The sequence below is a fragment of the Hipposideros armiger genome, unplaced genomic scaffold (genome assembly GCF_001890085.2).
Source record: "Hipposideros armiger isolate ML-2016 unplaced genomic scaffold, ASM189008v1 scaffold_444, whole genome shotgun sequence".
In the NCBI taxonomy this organism is placed as follows: Eukaryota; Metazoa; Chordata; class Mammalia; order Chiroptera; family Hipposideridae; genus Hipposideros; species Hipposideros armiger.
Genome location: NW_017731794.1, coordinates 540082 through 556259, shown reverse-complemented (window position 1 = coordinate 556259; position 16178 = coordinate 540082). Strand labels below are relative to the sequence as shown.

At 44.6% G+C, this 16178-nt stretch overlaps 1 protein-coding gene across 4 annotated transcripts in view; it reads right to left on the bottom strand.

Annotated features, from left to right (window-relative positions):
- Positions 1–15466, bottom strand: part of SH3RF1 (SH3 domain containing ring finger 1) — a 169203-nt gene extending 153737 nt beyond the window's left edge. The window contains exons 1-2 of one of the 4 annotated variants that reach the window (XM_019665510.1): positions 14840–15466; positions 12471–12957 (exon numbers count right to left, since the gene is read on the bottom strand). In XM_019665510.1, coding sequence (XP_019521055.1) covers positions 12471–12863 — 393 coding nt within the window. In that variant the 5' untranslated portion in view covers positions 12864–12957; positions 14840–15466. Of the gene's footprint in view, positions 1–12470; positions 12958–13981; positions 14160–14489; positions 14808–14839 lie in introns of those variants that run through there. The other 3 variants (XM_019665509.1, XM_019665513.1, XM_019665512.1) reach the window with 3 other exon arrangements.
- Positions 15467–16178: the final 712 nt, after the last annotated feature.

The window sequence follows — 16178 nt, the reverse complement described above, 5'->3', positions numbered from 1 at the left end:
CAGAGGATGTATTATAGAATTGTACCCTTGAAACCTATAATTTTACTAACCAATGTCACCCCAATAAATATTTTTTAAAATGAAAATCAAAAACCATGCACCATTATTGAAAGTTGAAGCACTGTAAGGCTCTTCACTGTTGCTGCATTTCCAAAATCAATCAGTTATCAGTTACATAAATGCACTTATTTATAGCCCAAGATGGTTTCAGCCACATAAAAAATAATAATCAGTTGCTCTAGATAGGAGATGTAAAGATAATCAATACATGGATAACCTGACCAGTAATTTCTATTTAAGGAACATAATCTGGATGCTATGGGAAGAGAAGTGGGAGAGGAGAACAGGGGGACACAAAAATCAGCCCCAAAGGAAAACACACACAAACACAAACACACACCAGTATATCCAACAGTGGCATTCAAAGACCCATTTGACGGCATAATAATCTCTCCTAACACTAATTTTAAAAAAATCAGAGCTACTACAAAGCACACCCAGTTTCCCTGACAGAAGTCTTAAGGATCTATATCTTTTCAATACTATGTCAAAGTCCAAAGACATGTTACTTTAAAATATTTGTGCTATTATTTTCCCCATATCATCAAAAGGCAGGGCAAGGGAAGGGAGGGGAAAGGGAAGAAAAAAGGACAGAGAAACAATGACAGTCACATATGCTCTAATACATAACTAATCCCACTGGCCAGGTCTCTTATCTCGGGATGAGAGATAATGGTGTTCACCGCCTCCTTTCACAGATGAGGCCCAGAGAACCACTGCCACACTACAATCAGCGGTAGAACCAGGACCAAACCACGTATTTAGCATTATTTGTAGTCACTAACTGATGAACAGCTTGTGTACCTAAACAGAACAAAATGTCCTGTCGTATTAACATTATAAATGTTGATTAATTACCAGACTACACACACCTGTGTGCATGCCCTTACAGAGAGTTTATTTTACAGTATAACTAACATATGGTACTAATAGTTCTAATTTCTGGAAAGAGGGAAAACAGAAGGTACTACCATTTATTGAGCATCCACTAGGTTCATGGGCACTTAAGATTTCCTTATCTCCTGTATCCTCACAAAGCAGGAAAGCAGACAGCCATCAATTTACAAATGAAGAAATTAGGCTAAGGAAGTAACACGCCCAAGAGCCACACAGATAACACGGAATAGAAGAAGGCTGGCCTGATGCTAAAATCCCCTGCCTTTTCCACTACATCACATTTTCTCTCTAGAAAAAAAACCCCAAAGAGCACAGTAAGGAGCATTCAGAGGAAAAAAATCAATTTCCCTGAAAATTTCTGAAAGAGCTTCTGTATTCCTTGGCCTCTTCCCCACACTTGATGAAACCTTCTTCTATACCCTGGCTCGCTCACACTGCCCTCAGCTAGGGTAACCATATGGCCCTGTTTGCCCCAGACAGTCCCAGTTTACTTTTGTTGACTCTGCAAAATTACCAACAGCATTCCTTGTCACTCTCAAAAGTGTCCCCGTGCAGAGGATCAATTCCAGGGTCAGCCCCCCTAAGCCCCTCACTGCACTTCCCCCACACAGGCTTGTCGGGCCACAAAGAAGCTCAGGACCTTCCATCCTCCCTTTAAGCATAAACCCTGGCCACCAGAGCGGACGCTCTCAAGTCAGGAAGAGCGGGAAGAGCAATGTGGTTGGATGAATCCATACCCTTCCAAAGCGACAGAACACTTGAATATGTGGACATTCAACCTCTAACTGCTGGAATTTCAGGCAGTGTGACAACTTTCCATGAAGGTAACACTCAGGCAGGACACAGGTAGATCCTTCTAGGGCTAGAAGGCCCATCAAGCAAACCAGTTCTGCTTGGAGCTTGAGCCTAAGTCAGGCCCCCCACGCTGTCCTCGCTTCTCTGCTCTGCCTTCCTTCTCCAGGCCCACATTATCCAACAGTTCATCTGCGGGTTCCTGAGGCAGGCACCGTGTGGGCTCCTAAGGGGACCTTCAAGCAGATACTGGTGTCCATGGGTGACCGTGAGAGGTCCAGTCATCTCATCGCAACAAGATGATACCGGGATCCCAGTCTCAGTCTGTTCTAAATGTTCAGCCTCAGAGTCGGCCTTTCCTAGGGTAATGATTTCAAAAATGTCAAAGACTGCAAAGGGACTCTGATACCAGACGAGCCCTCATTTTAGAAGACAGGAAACTAATGGCCTGTGAAAGAGAAATCCCTGGCTTAAGGTCACAAAGGCAAGCCTAGGAAGCATGTCTCGCTCAGTCTGCCGCCACACAGATGGTCCTCAGCTTGCACACATCACCCATTTTCACACTCACACGTGGGGTCCCAACCCCTTCTGGTGCCAGAATTGGACTTTCTTGGAAGGTGCAAACATTTCAAGCTGTCACTTGATGGTGCCTTTCAACCAACACTTGTCACTATCTTTGTACACCAGGATTAAGGCTTTTAATACCTTCTAGTACTTGTTTTATAAAATAAGTAAAAAATAGAAAAATGAAAGTGCTCAGGCTAGGACATAACAGTATGTACTATGAAATACATAATATTGAATGAAAATAATTAAGCCTACCAAAAACAGAAAAGATATTTTGCCTCATGGACTTGAGTGCTTTCTTCCATTGTATTCAACGAGGGGGGAACAAAGTAAAAACATATGAAATGCTGGAAATAATTTATCAAAGAGTGTGCTTAATAGACAAGTTTAACAATGGGGAAAAAATGGAGAGAGTGGCTAACTAAATGTCACTTTGAATAAGCTGAGCAAAATAAAAATTTAAAGTTTGAAATTTAATTTTATTACATAAATGAATGTTTAATCTATGCATCAAATGTGTTAAAGAACTTTTAAAGTTTTTTAAAGATCTTTAAAAACTAAACAGTTATATAATTAGGAGTGTAAGAATATTTTTTACTCTATAGGAACTGAATCTCCTTATAACGAATCAAATATGCAATTTTCAAACATCAGTGCTCAAACACACTTCCAGGCATCTTATACTAATGCCAAGGCTACTGATATCCTTACTCTAATGCTACTGTATTATTTGGGGGAATCCCTCATATAAATTAAAACTAGACATGGAACACTCTATAGTAAACCTCCATTTCATTTCTGTATAATTCTTCATTGTTTAGGATCACTCACTACATTTTAAAATGATGAAAATTCATCCCTGCTCATCCATTGCTTAATTATAAAGAGTGAACATGCAGTGTTTCAAGAGGATATTTTTTCTTGCAAAAAAAAAAAAAGACTTTACAGAATTTATTATTTCCTAAGGCTAACAGGAAAATGTTTATACTTGACAGTCCTTGCCTTCCTTCATATATTTAATGTAATTTAAAAATTCATTGGCACATCCTCCTACTGCTCTCTTTCCCCATGTTTCACAGACGCAAATAATCTACTACTTAGCTGCTACTGTCAACCCTTTGAAATGGCACCTACATCCCCCTGTCAGCTACCCGGAAAGAGCCCACTCACACATCTATCTTCACATTGGCTGTGTTTACAGCTTCCCATATGTCACCATTCATGAAGCAACCGACATCACCGTCTTGACTAGGCATCAGCAGGCACATACACTGCAAGGGGCCGCAGGGCCACAGAAAGGGCGGTTGGGGCTCGTGCTTTTTCTTTGTAAGGTCCCTGAAATTAAAAATGAAGACGCGGGGAGATACACACTCTTTTTGATAAGAGCCTTGGGAGGGTGAGGAGACTTCGTTCCATAGTGAGGGAGCCTTACCAGGAAAGCTGTTTCCAAGGGTGATATTTCTGTCCCAAGTATGCCTCTCTAGACGTCGCATATGGTGCTGCTCTACTACTGTGGATCCTCCTGAAGAACCCTGCTGCAAAGTGAATTGCAAGGTCATTTGCCTTTTGACCTTAGCATGAAAAAGGCTTGTCGTGTATTGTCTCAGGTTTGCTTAAACCATGTTCAAGCGAGGGACTGGAGAGGGGTTGGATTACTAAACAGAGTGAGCCCCTGACTGGAGTGGGGGAAAGCAGGCACACTTCCTGGCAGAGGGGGACAGGGAAGGCACGGGGAGTGCCAACAGGAGCAGGGCTCTGGGAATGGTGAGGAAGAGAGACCACTGAGAGTCAGAGGTCAGGACCAACAGGTTGCCCCGTCCTTCATGCCTTTTTGTTTGTTTGTCTGTTTTTGTAGCTCTTCCTCTTCAGGAATGCAGAGACTAATTAATTATGGGGCAAAAAGGGCAACTTGGGAAACCAACCTGGGAAAGCAATTCCAGGAAGGAAACGGAAGAGTACAAGAGTCCTGCTTTCCTTCTCCCCCTTTCTGTTCTACCATTTCTCCCATCTTCCCCTTTCAGCCACTTGGAAAACGCAGACCATGGCTGCAGGAGAGGGCAATGCAAAGTGAAGGGAGGTAGGGAAGTGAACAAACTACAGAGGTTCCACAGCAGCTGATGATGCTGGACCCAGGGGTGAGGGGCTGAAGCCAGAGACCCAGGGGGCAGAGGCGGGACTTTCCGCAGAGCAGAACACAGGGAACTATAACTAGGGCAAAACTCAATTTCCTCTCCTTTCTTCCCTTCCTCTGCCCAGCCAGCAACAACAGAAGGCTCTCCCCTTCCCTTCCTGTCCTTCGGTCACCCAGAGGAAAAGCAAGAAAGGGCTGAGGGAACAGTGACATAAATGGGGAAAACGGGGTACCCCTCAGGGGTAGCCAAAGAGAACCGACATTTAGCAGGCTGTTTCTCACAAGGGACCCAAATAATTAAGCTCATGTCCCCAGTTTGTGTAGCTCTATATCCAAACATTACAACCATTTTGTGATCTTTTCAATTTCTTTTCAATTACTTTGGTTCAAGTCACCCCGAAAAGAAATGACAGATTCCCTTGGGAGGAAGGTTGGTAACTTTTATAACAATTATACTACTAATAATACATCCATTTACATTGACTTTATAATTTTCAAAATGTTTGCACATCAATTCTTGCATTTATCCACAAAACTATCTATAAACAGGGAGAGAAAGGGCTAAGCCTATTTTACAGATTGTGAGGAAACAGCACAAAGAAAGGGGTTAAATGCATATCAATTGTTGAGAGAATGTACAGCTAAGGATCCCTAGAGGGTAATTAGAATTCTTGTCGTTCATTCATTCATTCACTTACTCACTCCATTATGAGTTGAACTGTATCCCCCAAAGACACATGTTCAAGTCTGATCCCCCAGTATCTATAAATGTGACCTTTGGAAATGGGGTCTAGCAGATGTAATCAACTTTAAGATGAAGTCATATTAATTTAGGGTGAGACCTAAATCCATGGCTGGTATCCTCATAAGAAGAGAGAAATTGGGACACAGACACACAGGGCAGAAGGCATGTGAAGATGAAGGCAGACACTGGAGTAACCATCTACAGGCCAATGAAAACCAAGGACCGCCAGGAACCACCACAAGCTGGGAGGGGCAAGGAAGGAGGCTCCCCTAACAGTTTCAGAGAGGGCAAGCTTCTGCCACCACCTGATTTCAGACTTCCGGCCCTTCATTCGAGAGGATTTCTGTTGTGCAAGGCCACCCAGTTTGTCACAACAGCCCCTGGAAATGAGCACACATTCATTCAACAAACCTCTTTTGAGTGAATCTGAACCCGATGCCATAAAGGGTTCTCAAGAGTCAAAAGTAAACCAAACTCAGCAATCCTTTTCTCCCTAATTCCTGCATGGAGCTAAGGTTCTACATTTTTCTGCTAAAGCAATGAAGCCACTCGCTGATGGCAGCATTGGAACAAGAGGCCACAACTTTTGACCTCCAAACCAAGCTTCTCTCATGCACCAAGCTAAAAGGAAGTCTGGTTTTCTGTTCTATGGTCACTGTAAAGGAGCTTCACTTTGTCCCCTTTTTATTAGGAAAAAAAAAAATGCAGCAAGGGCAGTGAGGCCAAAAGAACCTCCACTGGCTACAATTGAGAAAAGCTTCCCCTGCTGCAAGCACCACGAGGACCCAGGGAGAATCTCTGCCACTTAAATAGGTGCAGTTAAGGGAAAGGAGGCCTTCAGACAGACCTCGGGTGGAATCCTATGTCCATCACTTACTTGCCAGGCGGCCTTGGACAAGTTATTTGGCCTCTTTGGGCCATCCTTTCTATGTCCATAAAATGAGAATGATAGTACAGAAAGCCTTCTTGTAGAACAATTAGAGTAGATATGGAAACCTATGAAAGATACACCATTAAATAGAAAACCTCAAGTTGCAGACTAGCACGTATAATGTGATCCTATTTTTTTTTTAATTTTTTATTGGGGAACAGCCATGGACATTGGTTCCACATTACTTTCCAATACAGCTGACTCTTCTAAGGAGGGCACAACTCACAGTGGCCCATATGGGGATTGAACTGTCAACCTTGGTGTTATCAGCACCACGTTCTTACCAACTGAGCTAACCAGTCGCCCCATGATCCTATTTCTACTATTTCCCGCCTTCCGGGGGAAAAAAAAAAAAAAGAACACAAAAAACCCTCTTCAGAGTGGTCACCCCTGGAAATTAGAAATAGGGTGATTAGAAGCCTTGATTTCTCCTTTACATCCCTTTCCACCATTAAATTTCTTATGAGCATATATTACCTTTAATTTTTACAATAGAGAGAAAAATACTATGTAGCCATTTAAAGAGAATAAAGGATGAAAATTCAATGAGTTGTATACTTACAATAAATGTACTTTTCTGTATGCATATTATACCTCAATAAAGAGGTGTTTTTTTTAATGAGGCAAATGTATATGCTCAATCATGAAAAGTTCTCCAAGATATATTTAAAAAACTATCAAGTCATCAAATACGCAAAGCACGAAATTCCATTTATGTGAAAAACAACAAAAACTATCTGCATACACATATAAATACCTAAGAACAGATAGGGAAGGATCTACACACTTAATAACATCTACTTCTATAATGTTGATTTGTTTATAACCAGAATATTTTTAAGGATTTATTTTGACATTTACGCTTTTTAATTTTTTAAGTAATAATAGTATTTAACCCCAGAGGGTTGTTGTGAGATTTACATGAGAATGGCTACATGATACTTTGTGATATAAAAAATTATTAAACATTTCTTTTTTTAATTCCCAGTAAGCGCGCACCACAGACTCCTTCCCCGATCTCTGCCTTCCATCCTATTCCAAATCCCAGACTTCAGCCATTGGGCCTATCTCAGGGGCAAAGTTAAGGGCAGGGGTGAGGTGGGCGTGAGGACTGAAGCAGGGGCCAAGGATGAAACGACAAAGAACAGATCAAAAGCTGTCTGTAACATAGACTGTTTGGCAAAAACAAACACCTTTTTCTATTTTAACTCAGCCATTCCGAACTACCCCGATGTCTCCCTCATGCAAACCATGTGAAATATCTTGCTTAGAGGTCCAGGATGGATGAATACCAGGCCCCAACCCCTGCCTGTGCAGAGACTTCATTTCCTTTGCCAGTCTGCATTTGGACTGAACCTTCCACGCCAGGGGAGCATGTCCTGCTGTGTACCTGTCCTCTCTAAACCTCACTCGTTCTGCTTTGACCAGACACTTAATCCAGGGGCCTCTTGACATGAACCTCATCGTAGAGACTTACTCTGTATCGTATCTCATCCCTTAGTTTGGTGTTTCACTATAAGCTGCCTTCCTTACTGTTTCTTGTGCATTTTACCTCCCCCAAAAATACTTTTTTCAACCGAAACAGGCATCAATGCCATCTTTGTCCTAGGACAGATTATGGCACTGAACTGAGCCTGAAAGACACTCTCCACAGGAACTTATGTGCTGACTGGATGTCAGAGGTGGCCCACCAGGCAATTCCCAGCCAGCACGAGCTTTCCATGCCCTAGCTGGGGCCACACTGTTGTCTTGCCTTACTCCTCCATCCTCCCTGGGATTCTCTTTCTGCTGCCTCTTCTTTGGGTGATGCCTCATGTAGACACCACTATGTCCAATAAAGCAACTTCTCTAGACTCCACTTACAGAAGAACTTGTGAGAGATGATGAAGTAGCAGTCCTTGTCTCCTCCCAGTATTTCCTTCCTGTCCTCCAAAGCTTTTGGCGTGCCTGGCGCACTGTCACAGGAACCTTCTGTCTATTGTACGGAACTGTGCCAGGCCATGTGGGCATCGAGGTGGTGAGCAGGAGCTGAACAACTTCTCCAGGTTACTGTAACTCAGGAGTGCAGCGCACAGCAGGGCTGGGCCACTGCAGGTCTTTGGGGAAACCAGCACTCAAGGGACGGGCAATGGACTGAGGGGCACTGAAGGGGCTGCTGGAAGTACATCCCCAGTTAGTGTATTCGTTTGCTGCGACTGCCGTATGTAACAGGGCACTACAGATTGGCTGGCCTAACAACATTTATTTCCTCAATTCTGGAGGCTAGGCTTCTAAGCTTAAGGTGTTAGCAGGGCTGGGTTCTTCTGAAGGCCTCTCTCCTTGGCTTGTAGATGACCATCTTCTCCCTGTGTCCTCACATGGTCTTCCCTCTGTGTGTCTCTGTGTCCTAACCTACTCTTCTTATAAAAATACCAGTCACGTTGCATATTAGGCCCCACCCTCATAAACTTATTTTACCTTCGCCACCTCTTGAAAGGGCTTCCCCCAAATACAGTCACATTCTGAATACTGGGGGATAGGATTTTAGGGGACACAATTCCGCCCATAACAGTCAGCAACAGGGAGAGAAAGGTTGTGTGGGTACGGCTCTGGAGACACTGAGGCATACCCAGCATTTTCAGGAGAAAGGGAATTTCACCTGTGTTCCCCCACATCCATATCCCCTACCTCTCCTCTCCATGTCTCAGTCCTTTGACACCTAACTCCAATCTCATTTCTGTTCTGAGGCCTTGATGATCACCTCAGTCCCAATGATCTGTCTTTCTAAGCCCAAATCCAGAGCACTTCTCAGCTATGTGTACCACTCCTCTGGCCCTTGCCCCATGTGGCCTGTGGTGGCTCGTAATGCACATTGCTGCACTTGAAGCCTCATCTTAGGTCACTACTCCTATCCCTTGCTTAGCTCCCACTCACCTTCTGTTGGTTCATTCTAGGAGCCATGCCCCGTCCCGCTGTAGGTCAGGGCCTTTGGAATAGAATAATCTTTCCTTCCTCCCCTTCCACTGCCCAGCACCCTCTCAACTAACTAATCATTTCACCCTTCGGATCTGAGATCAAATGCCTCTTCTTCAAGGATGCTTTTGAAGACCACACATACATACATACATACATACATACACACACACACACACACACACACACACACACAATTTATCCTCACGTTTAACACAGGGCCTTCTCTTGTCCTCTCCCCTAGCCCTCTACCCTAACACTTACCACGTTTAATCACCTGTCTGCATTGTTATTATATTAATGTGTCTCTCCCAGGAGGCTGACACACACTCATAAATTCATAAGCAGAATCTGTATCTGGTTTGTCCATTGTTACCTATCCAGTAGCCAGGGCAGTACCAGACACGTATAAGTGCTCAATAAATACGTGTTAGACAAAGGAAAGAATAAATGAAGTGTAAATTAGTGTAAACCAGCGGTCACGTGATATATTTTTGCTGAATAAACTCACTTTGAGGTAGAGGCAATGTGAAATCATTAAGTAATAATACCTAGACAGATGCATGCACAGATACAGATCTTGAATCAATGGAATGCCGAATAGAAACCAGAAATTTAACTATTCTGTCATAATTCTACAGGAATTACTTAAACATCTTTTCCATATCTCATTCTGCATATGTGTGTGCGCGCAAATGCGCGTGTGTGTATACATATACACAATTACATATATATATATGAAATTCATCTTCTGCAGGTATTTTTCAGTCCATTAAACAGATATCTTCAGTCACCCTCTCCCTGTAACTCATTCCACTGCTTGACTTTGGCTTAAAACCAACAGTAATTCTTTACTTGGGGTAAAGAACTGACGGATTCCCGTGGTGACTCCAACCCGACACTTTTTCATTTTCTCCTTCATATTAAGCAGGAAACACTAAAATTCTGGGAACAAGATGTGTGTCACACATTGGAAATGTTCGTATCTGCTGATAACACTCAATCTACCTCGGCTAAACACATGAGGAAGCCACATGGTCACAATCTAACGGAACACAGAACATAACTAATAAACTGAAGCAACATTCCACATGTTATCACTTTCAGCTTTGTGCAACATGTGGAAACAGGCTCAGGCACCGCTTGGTCATGTCAGAACATCTAAGGGACGAGGATGCACTTTGGGGATTTACTACGGTCATTCACCTCAGGGAAGGGTCCAAAGGAGTACATTACAACCTCCACATGTCTGTACTTTACAGATTTCTTACTTTTAAAGGAGTATTTTCTGAGATGCAGTTACCTTTCAGATGCTTGGGCTATTTGTATAGCCCTGGTTGTTTTGAATACTGGAAAACAAAAGGTACTAGTAACTGCTAATGTGAAATTTAGACTAGGGAAAAAAAAACCAAAAAACACTCTTTTTTAAAAGTATTGCAGCATTTGCAACAACTACGATAACTGAAAAACTGTTTCATCCTCCACCCCCTATGCCACCCCCAAAATAACAGATACTATATCCTGTCTTATCCACCTCAACTATTTTATCCAAGTTATAAGGTTTGGGTTCAGTTGGGCATCTTAGTGGGTAGTTTTTCTCATGCTACAGAAGAAACATGAAATAAATTAGGAAAAATCATGTAAGCCAGAAAAAATAATACTAACATCATCAAAATCTCACAATAGTTTACCTAAAAAGTGAAACTCAATTTTGGGAGCTTAGCAGTTCAAGGAAATCAACATCACAGCTTTACAGTCAATTTGTGTTAGAGAGAAAATGTTAAGTTGAATGCTTGAGTCTTGAGCCCTCTTGTTAAATTCCTTCTTATCAGTAATCAAACCTTCAATGAATTCCTCACAACAGGAAGGCCAGTCAACCACTAAGATACTTCTCTTAATAGCCAAGAGCTACGCCTTCTCAAGTCTAATTAACTAGGAAACAAAGTCTGTCCAAAGAAGCAAATCTACTTCCTAATTAAGCAGACCTGGCTCAGGTGTCTCAAAAATGATCAACCTGATCACTGGTTCTGAAGTTAAAAATATCCATGAGTCCATATCCACTTATCAAGGTGCTGGTAAAATCCATAAAGGAAATCTAAGAAAAGTACTATAAGCAGAACAATTTTACCTGTGGGCTTCAAATATGGAAAGAAAACCTTCCTAACCCAAAGTCATCACTATCTAAAAAAATACAATAAAATATGAATCAAAAGAAATGATAGCCTAGTGATGAAATTGTTTTCTATTGAATGAAGCACTTCACACATTTTATATCAACTGATGTAAATACATCATTTTAAAAGATGAGTTGAGAGGGAAGTTAGGGAATGGTTATCAGGCTGTTACTCAGCTACAGCTGTCTGATAGTCACATCTGCGAATTTATGCTATCTAATACCATCCCAAAGGGCTGTTCCTACATTAAAGAAGTCAGATTTGAGTGTTTATTACGAAGATTTGAAAATAAATATTCTCATCCAGATTAACTGTTCTATAAAAAGAGACTATCTGTTTGGCCAATTATCAAAAGTGTTTCTTCCAACAAAAATGGAATCGTTTTAATTATCTGAAGTCTGTCTCTACTTTTTATTTTTACAAAGATGAGAAAAGCGTGTCTTATTGGCGTGCCATCACCCACAACATAAATTTAGACTTATTCAAAATACCTTACCTTCTAGAAATTTAAATTGTGATAACTATCCAAATTTTCATTTTCACTTAAAATTATTCCAGCCCAAAACCCAAGAAAAATCATTTTGATGGAACATTTCATTTCACTCCCTGAAAAACCCAACATAAAGCTAGATTATCTACTGTTTTAGCATAGTCCTAAATGACATTTCGTTGCTATAGCAACAAAACTCTGCTACCTGTGGCCATGATTTGTTAAGAATTCTTCCAACCAGAAATTTCTGTGCTGTGCGTTCATAAAACCAATAGAATGGCTCTAAGCAACATAAATATTAAGGCTTGACTTCCTACTTGTGATTGACCCACACACATATTTATAACATGTATACATACATGTACACATACGTGCATAATTATGGATCTCCCATCTCCATTAAAAAGGTAAAACCATAACAAATTTCCATTTTAAAATGGACACAAAAAAACTGCTATGCTTTAGATTTCATTGAATGCCTGTTTCCCAAAATTTATCTAAAAGGTAATACAGGCTACCTGGAGAAAATTTTAAAAAACAAGAAAATATATTATTTATATCCAATCTCATTCCAACAGGAAAAAAAAAATCCTGAAGCATAATTTCCTATCTGTTATAGAGAGGCTTCTTTAGCAATGAACTGATTCAGAAAACACCAAGCTCAAGAATAAAGAAAAAAAAATGTGGTCATGGGCACCGTTATTCACCAAACTGCTTCTGCAGCTACTCACCCTCACCGGGGGGCTCCAGGCTTGCACCCGTGGCTGCTGTCCACCCTGGGAGCTCTGCAGATCTTTTGAGCTACAGTTCACCACACTGCTGCTCTGAGCCCTCAATGCATTTGTGCAGTTCGTCCCACTGCCTCCACCAGGGCCAGGTTTCCAAGGTCTCTGCTTGATGCCATCCAGAAGTCTGACCAGCAGGATGTTACTAGGGAGTTCCTCAACACCCGAGCCCACCAGAGTTCTGCACTCAGGACATCGGAGTTCATTTCGGGAACCAACGATCCCCAGCAAACACCGTTTGCAAAACGTATGCTGGCAAGGCAAGACTTTTGCAGAAGCATCAAGCCGCTCTAGACACACAGGACACTCCAGAAGATCCAACAAGGCAGATTCATCCATCTTTATCGCGTTTACTGAGGAAAAGCCTCAGGAATGTTCATAGTTGTATGCAGCCTTTAAAGTGACTCATGTAACATCCATTTCAGACTTTGCTCTAGAGGCACAAGGTGGGGACAGGGGAAGAGAAAAGATGGAAAATTAGTATTGTTATCTGGGGACAAGGTTCACAGAGGAGCCAAGAACCAAAAAGTACACAGAAGTGCTTCCTCTGAAGAGTTTAGCTTTGCTTTGGAATGTAGTTCCTGAGCTCCAAAGTCAACAATTAAAAACAGAATAGGCTTTTTAAACAATTCAAAATTAATCCCTAGCAATATCGAGGACTTAGTTCACTGTGCAGAAATAGGTATCCAGTATTATACAGGATTCCTACAAAAAATAGGATTTATGAAATGTAATAAAGAACATCATTTCTCTCAAAGTGATATTAGCTGCCTTAATCAAGTCCTCAACTCATGAGGAGCTGAACGAAAGCAACTGAAAGTTTCTCCACCTGAATTTACTTTCAAATCCAACAAAATTCCCAATTTATAAGACACTTTAGTGTTTAAGAAACCATGCCTCATGTGATCACTTGTGGTAAATGATCCCAATATTAAATACATATGTTTCTTCACTGGCCTTAAAAATAGAACTGTTTAATCTTGCCCAACCAAAATGAGCTGAAGGTTGTGACAATTCTAAAAGGACACGACTAAAGATTGGCTTGAAAAGCAGCTAAAATATAAAAGCGCCCTTCAGGGCAGTGGTTGACAAACTCTGAAATGGATTTCTGAACAGCCTGTCCTAATCCCATTCAGAAAATCTGGCAAAATTATCACCAAAAGAATTTGACAATGGAATGCTGAACTGAAAAACTGTGGGTATAACATGAAAATGCGGCCATTCAGGAAAAAGCCTTAAACCAGTGACTGCGCCGCTCTCCCACCACCATCAAAATAAATGTAAATGTGAATGCCTAGGAGAAAGGGGGTAAAAAGATTCTGATGGGAGCGTTAACAGCTGTTCTTGATCGAGTCGGGGCAAGGGCGGGCCCCGGGGCTGCACCCCTCTGCCACGCTGCCCAGCACAGGTACTTGTGACCCGCAGGGAGGCGCGGCGGCCGAGCGCCGCAGACACACCTCAGAGCCAGGTGTCGCCGGCACCGGGCAGGGGGAGGGTCCCCGGCTGGGGCCAGGCCAGTGCCCGAATGGGGATCTCATGCAACAGCCTCATCGCCACTTCCCTTTGGGTCAGGCCGGGCACTAAATCTCTCCGCTGGAAGTTTTCAAGGACTTAAAAATAAATTCGCAGCCTTAACTTGCGAAAGTGAGCCCCACAAAGTGCCACCGGGAAACAGCTATCACCCCGCAGAGAGGAGGCGGGAGTCCTAGAGACGCAGCCAGCGGCGAGCGGAGGGGGGGAGCTGGGCTGCGCCGGGAGACCGCGGCACGGAGCCCGGGCAGCTTCCTGCCGGGAGAAGGCAGCGAGGCCGCGGGCGCCGCTCCCGCAGGTCCCGGCTCCGGGCCCACGGGGACCCGAGGATGGGGGACAGAGAGCCCGACCGGCGCGGAGGGAAGGACAAGGGGGCGCCCCGACCACCGCCTTCTCCGCCGCGAGGCTGTGCCCGCGCCGGTCCCCGCGCCCTACCTCGCGCCTCGGCTCCTCCTCTTTGTTCGCGGCCCCGCAGCGGTGGCGGCAGCCGATGCGGATGCGGCCCCGGCCCCGCGGCGCTCGCCGCTCACAGTGTCTCTGACGCGGCGGCGGCACCGGAGACTCCTCTCTGCTGCCCCCCTCACGCGCGCACACACACGCCGCCGCCGCCTCCCACTTTCCCAGCCAAGGAGGGCGGAGGAAGAGGAGGAGGAGGAGGAGGCCGAGCCGCAGCCGGCGCCCGGGGCGCGAGGGGCCGCCCCGGACCACAGCGCCTCCCCCCGGATCGGGCGCCGCACCTCGCGGAGCCGCGCGCCTGCCGCGCCTTCCTCCCCGCGCCGAGGTACCTGCGCGCGGGCCTCCGGCCCCGGGGACGCAAAGGGGGCGGAGGACCCAGGGGGCGCCGGGAGAGCCGAGAGTCAGCCGAGCGGGGTCCCCAGGGGGCGGCGCGGAGGAAGGCTCAGGACCGCACGCCTCCCTCCGAGGAAAACACGCCTGCACAGCGAAGCCACCGGAGAGGAGCGCGTTGGGATTGGCGGCTGAGTGAAGGAGGAAGGGACCACGGGGCAGGGGCCGGCCGCGTCCTCCCCCGGCCCTGCGGGGCGCGGCGGCCCGGGACCGACGGCCCGGGGCGGGGCTGGGTCCCGGGAAAGGGCGGGAGCAGCCCTGGCGGGAACCGATCCCACTCTGCCTTGCCTCGGTTCGCCCAGCCCTGGAGACACACTGGGTGGAATAAGGGCCAGTTGTTGTAACCCCTTGGGTCCGAGGGAGGCATGTTGAATCAGTGGGGGTCAGTCCCAGGGCAGCTGCCCGCCCGCCCACTCCCGGGGCCACCGCCGCCCAGCCATTGCTCCCCGATCTGCCCGCACCCAGGCACCAGCCTGCCTCCCCCGGGACACACACCCCAGCAAGCTGAGAATTGTTGACCCAGAAACTCAGAATGGGAAGGGAGAGAGGCTGGAAAAACAGTAGTGTGGATTTAAAACCCACCCTTGGGAGGCCCTGTTCTACCTTCCCTACGTGGGGAAAATTCAAAGTGTGACCTCAGGTGAGCTGGCACGTAAAGCTAGCTGAGAGGCGCCTCTTTCATCTGAGCCTGGGAGGCAGCCATAACCACTGTAATCTTTGTTTTGGTTGCCCCAGGCACACACCTGTAAACTCTGAAATGTAGTTTTGAAAAACATGCCGTCCACAGGTTTTGAGGTTTGTTTTTCAGACTGAATTCAGAGGGAAAACATGTTGAAATTTTGTCATTGATCTCAAAGTTGTCATTTTATTTGCATTTACCATCAGCTTAACAAAAAGTTATCCTAGATACCCTTTCTGGGTGTTCAGAAACCAGGCGAAAATAAGGAGAGAAAGGTTACAGGTACTATGGAAGAAAGCTCTACCTGGCTACCAACCAGGCTGACATTTTTACAGGGAGTTAGATTCTCCTCTAGTTTCCAGCCATGGCCAAAGTAAGAAAATATTATAACAGCTAACAATTATCAGTCATTCATTCTGTGCCAGTCACTTTGCTAAACATTTTACATGCATTAATTCAATCCTCATGCAACCCTGTATGTCATTCCTTCTTAGCTTTGTTCTAAATAGATTAATATGCTGAGAGCCAAACTGTATGAACACCAGAAATAATAATGACCCATTCCCTCCTCCATTAGAAGTGAGCAAATGCCCATGCAT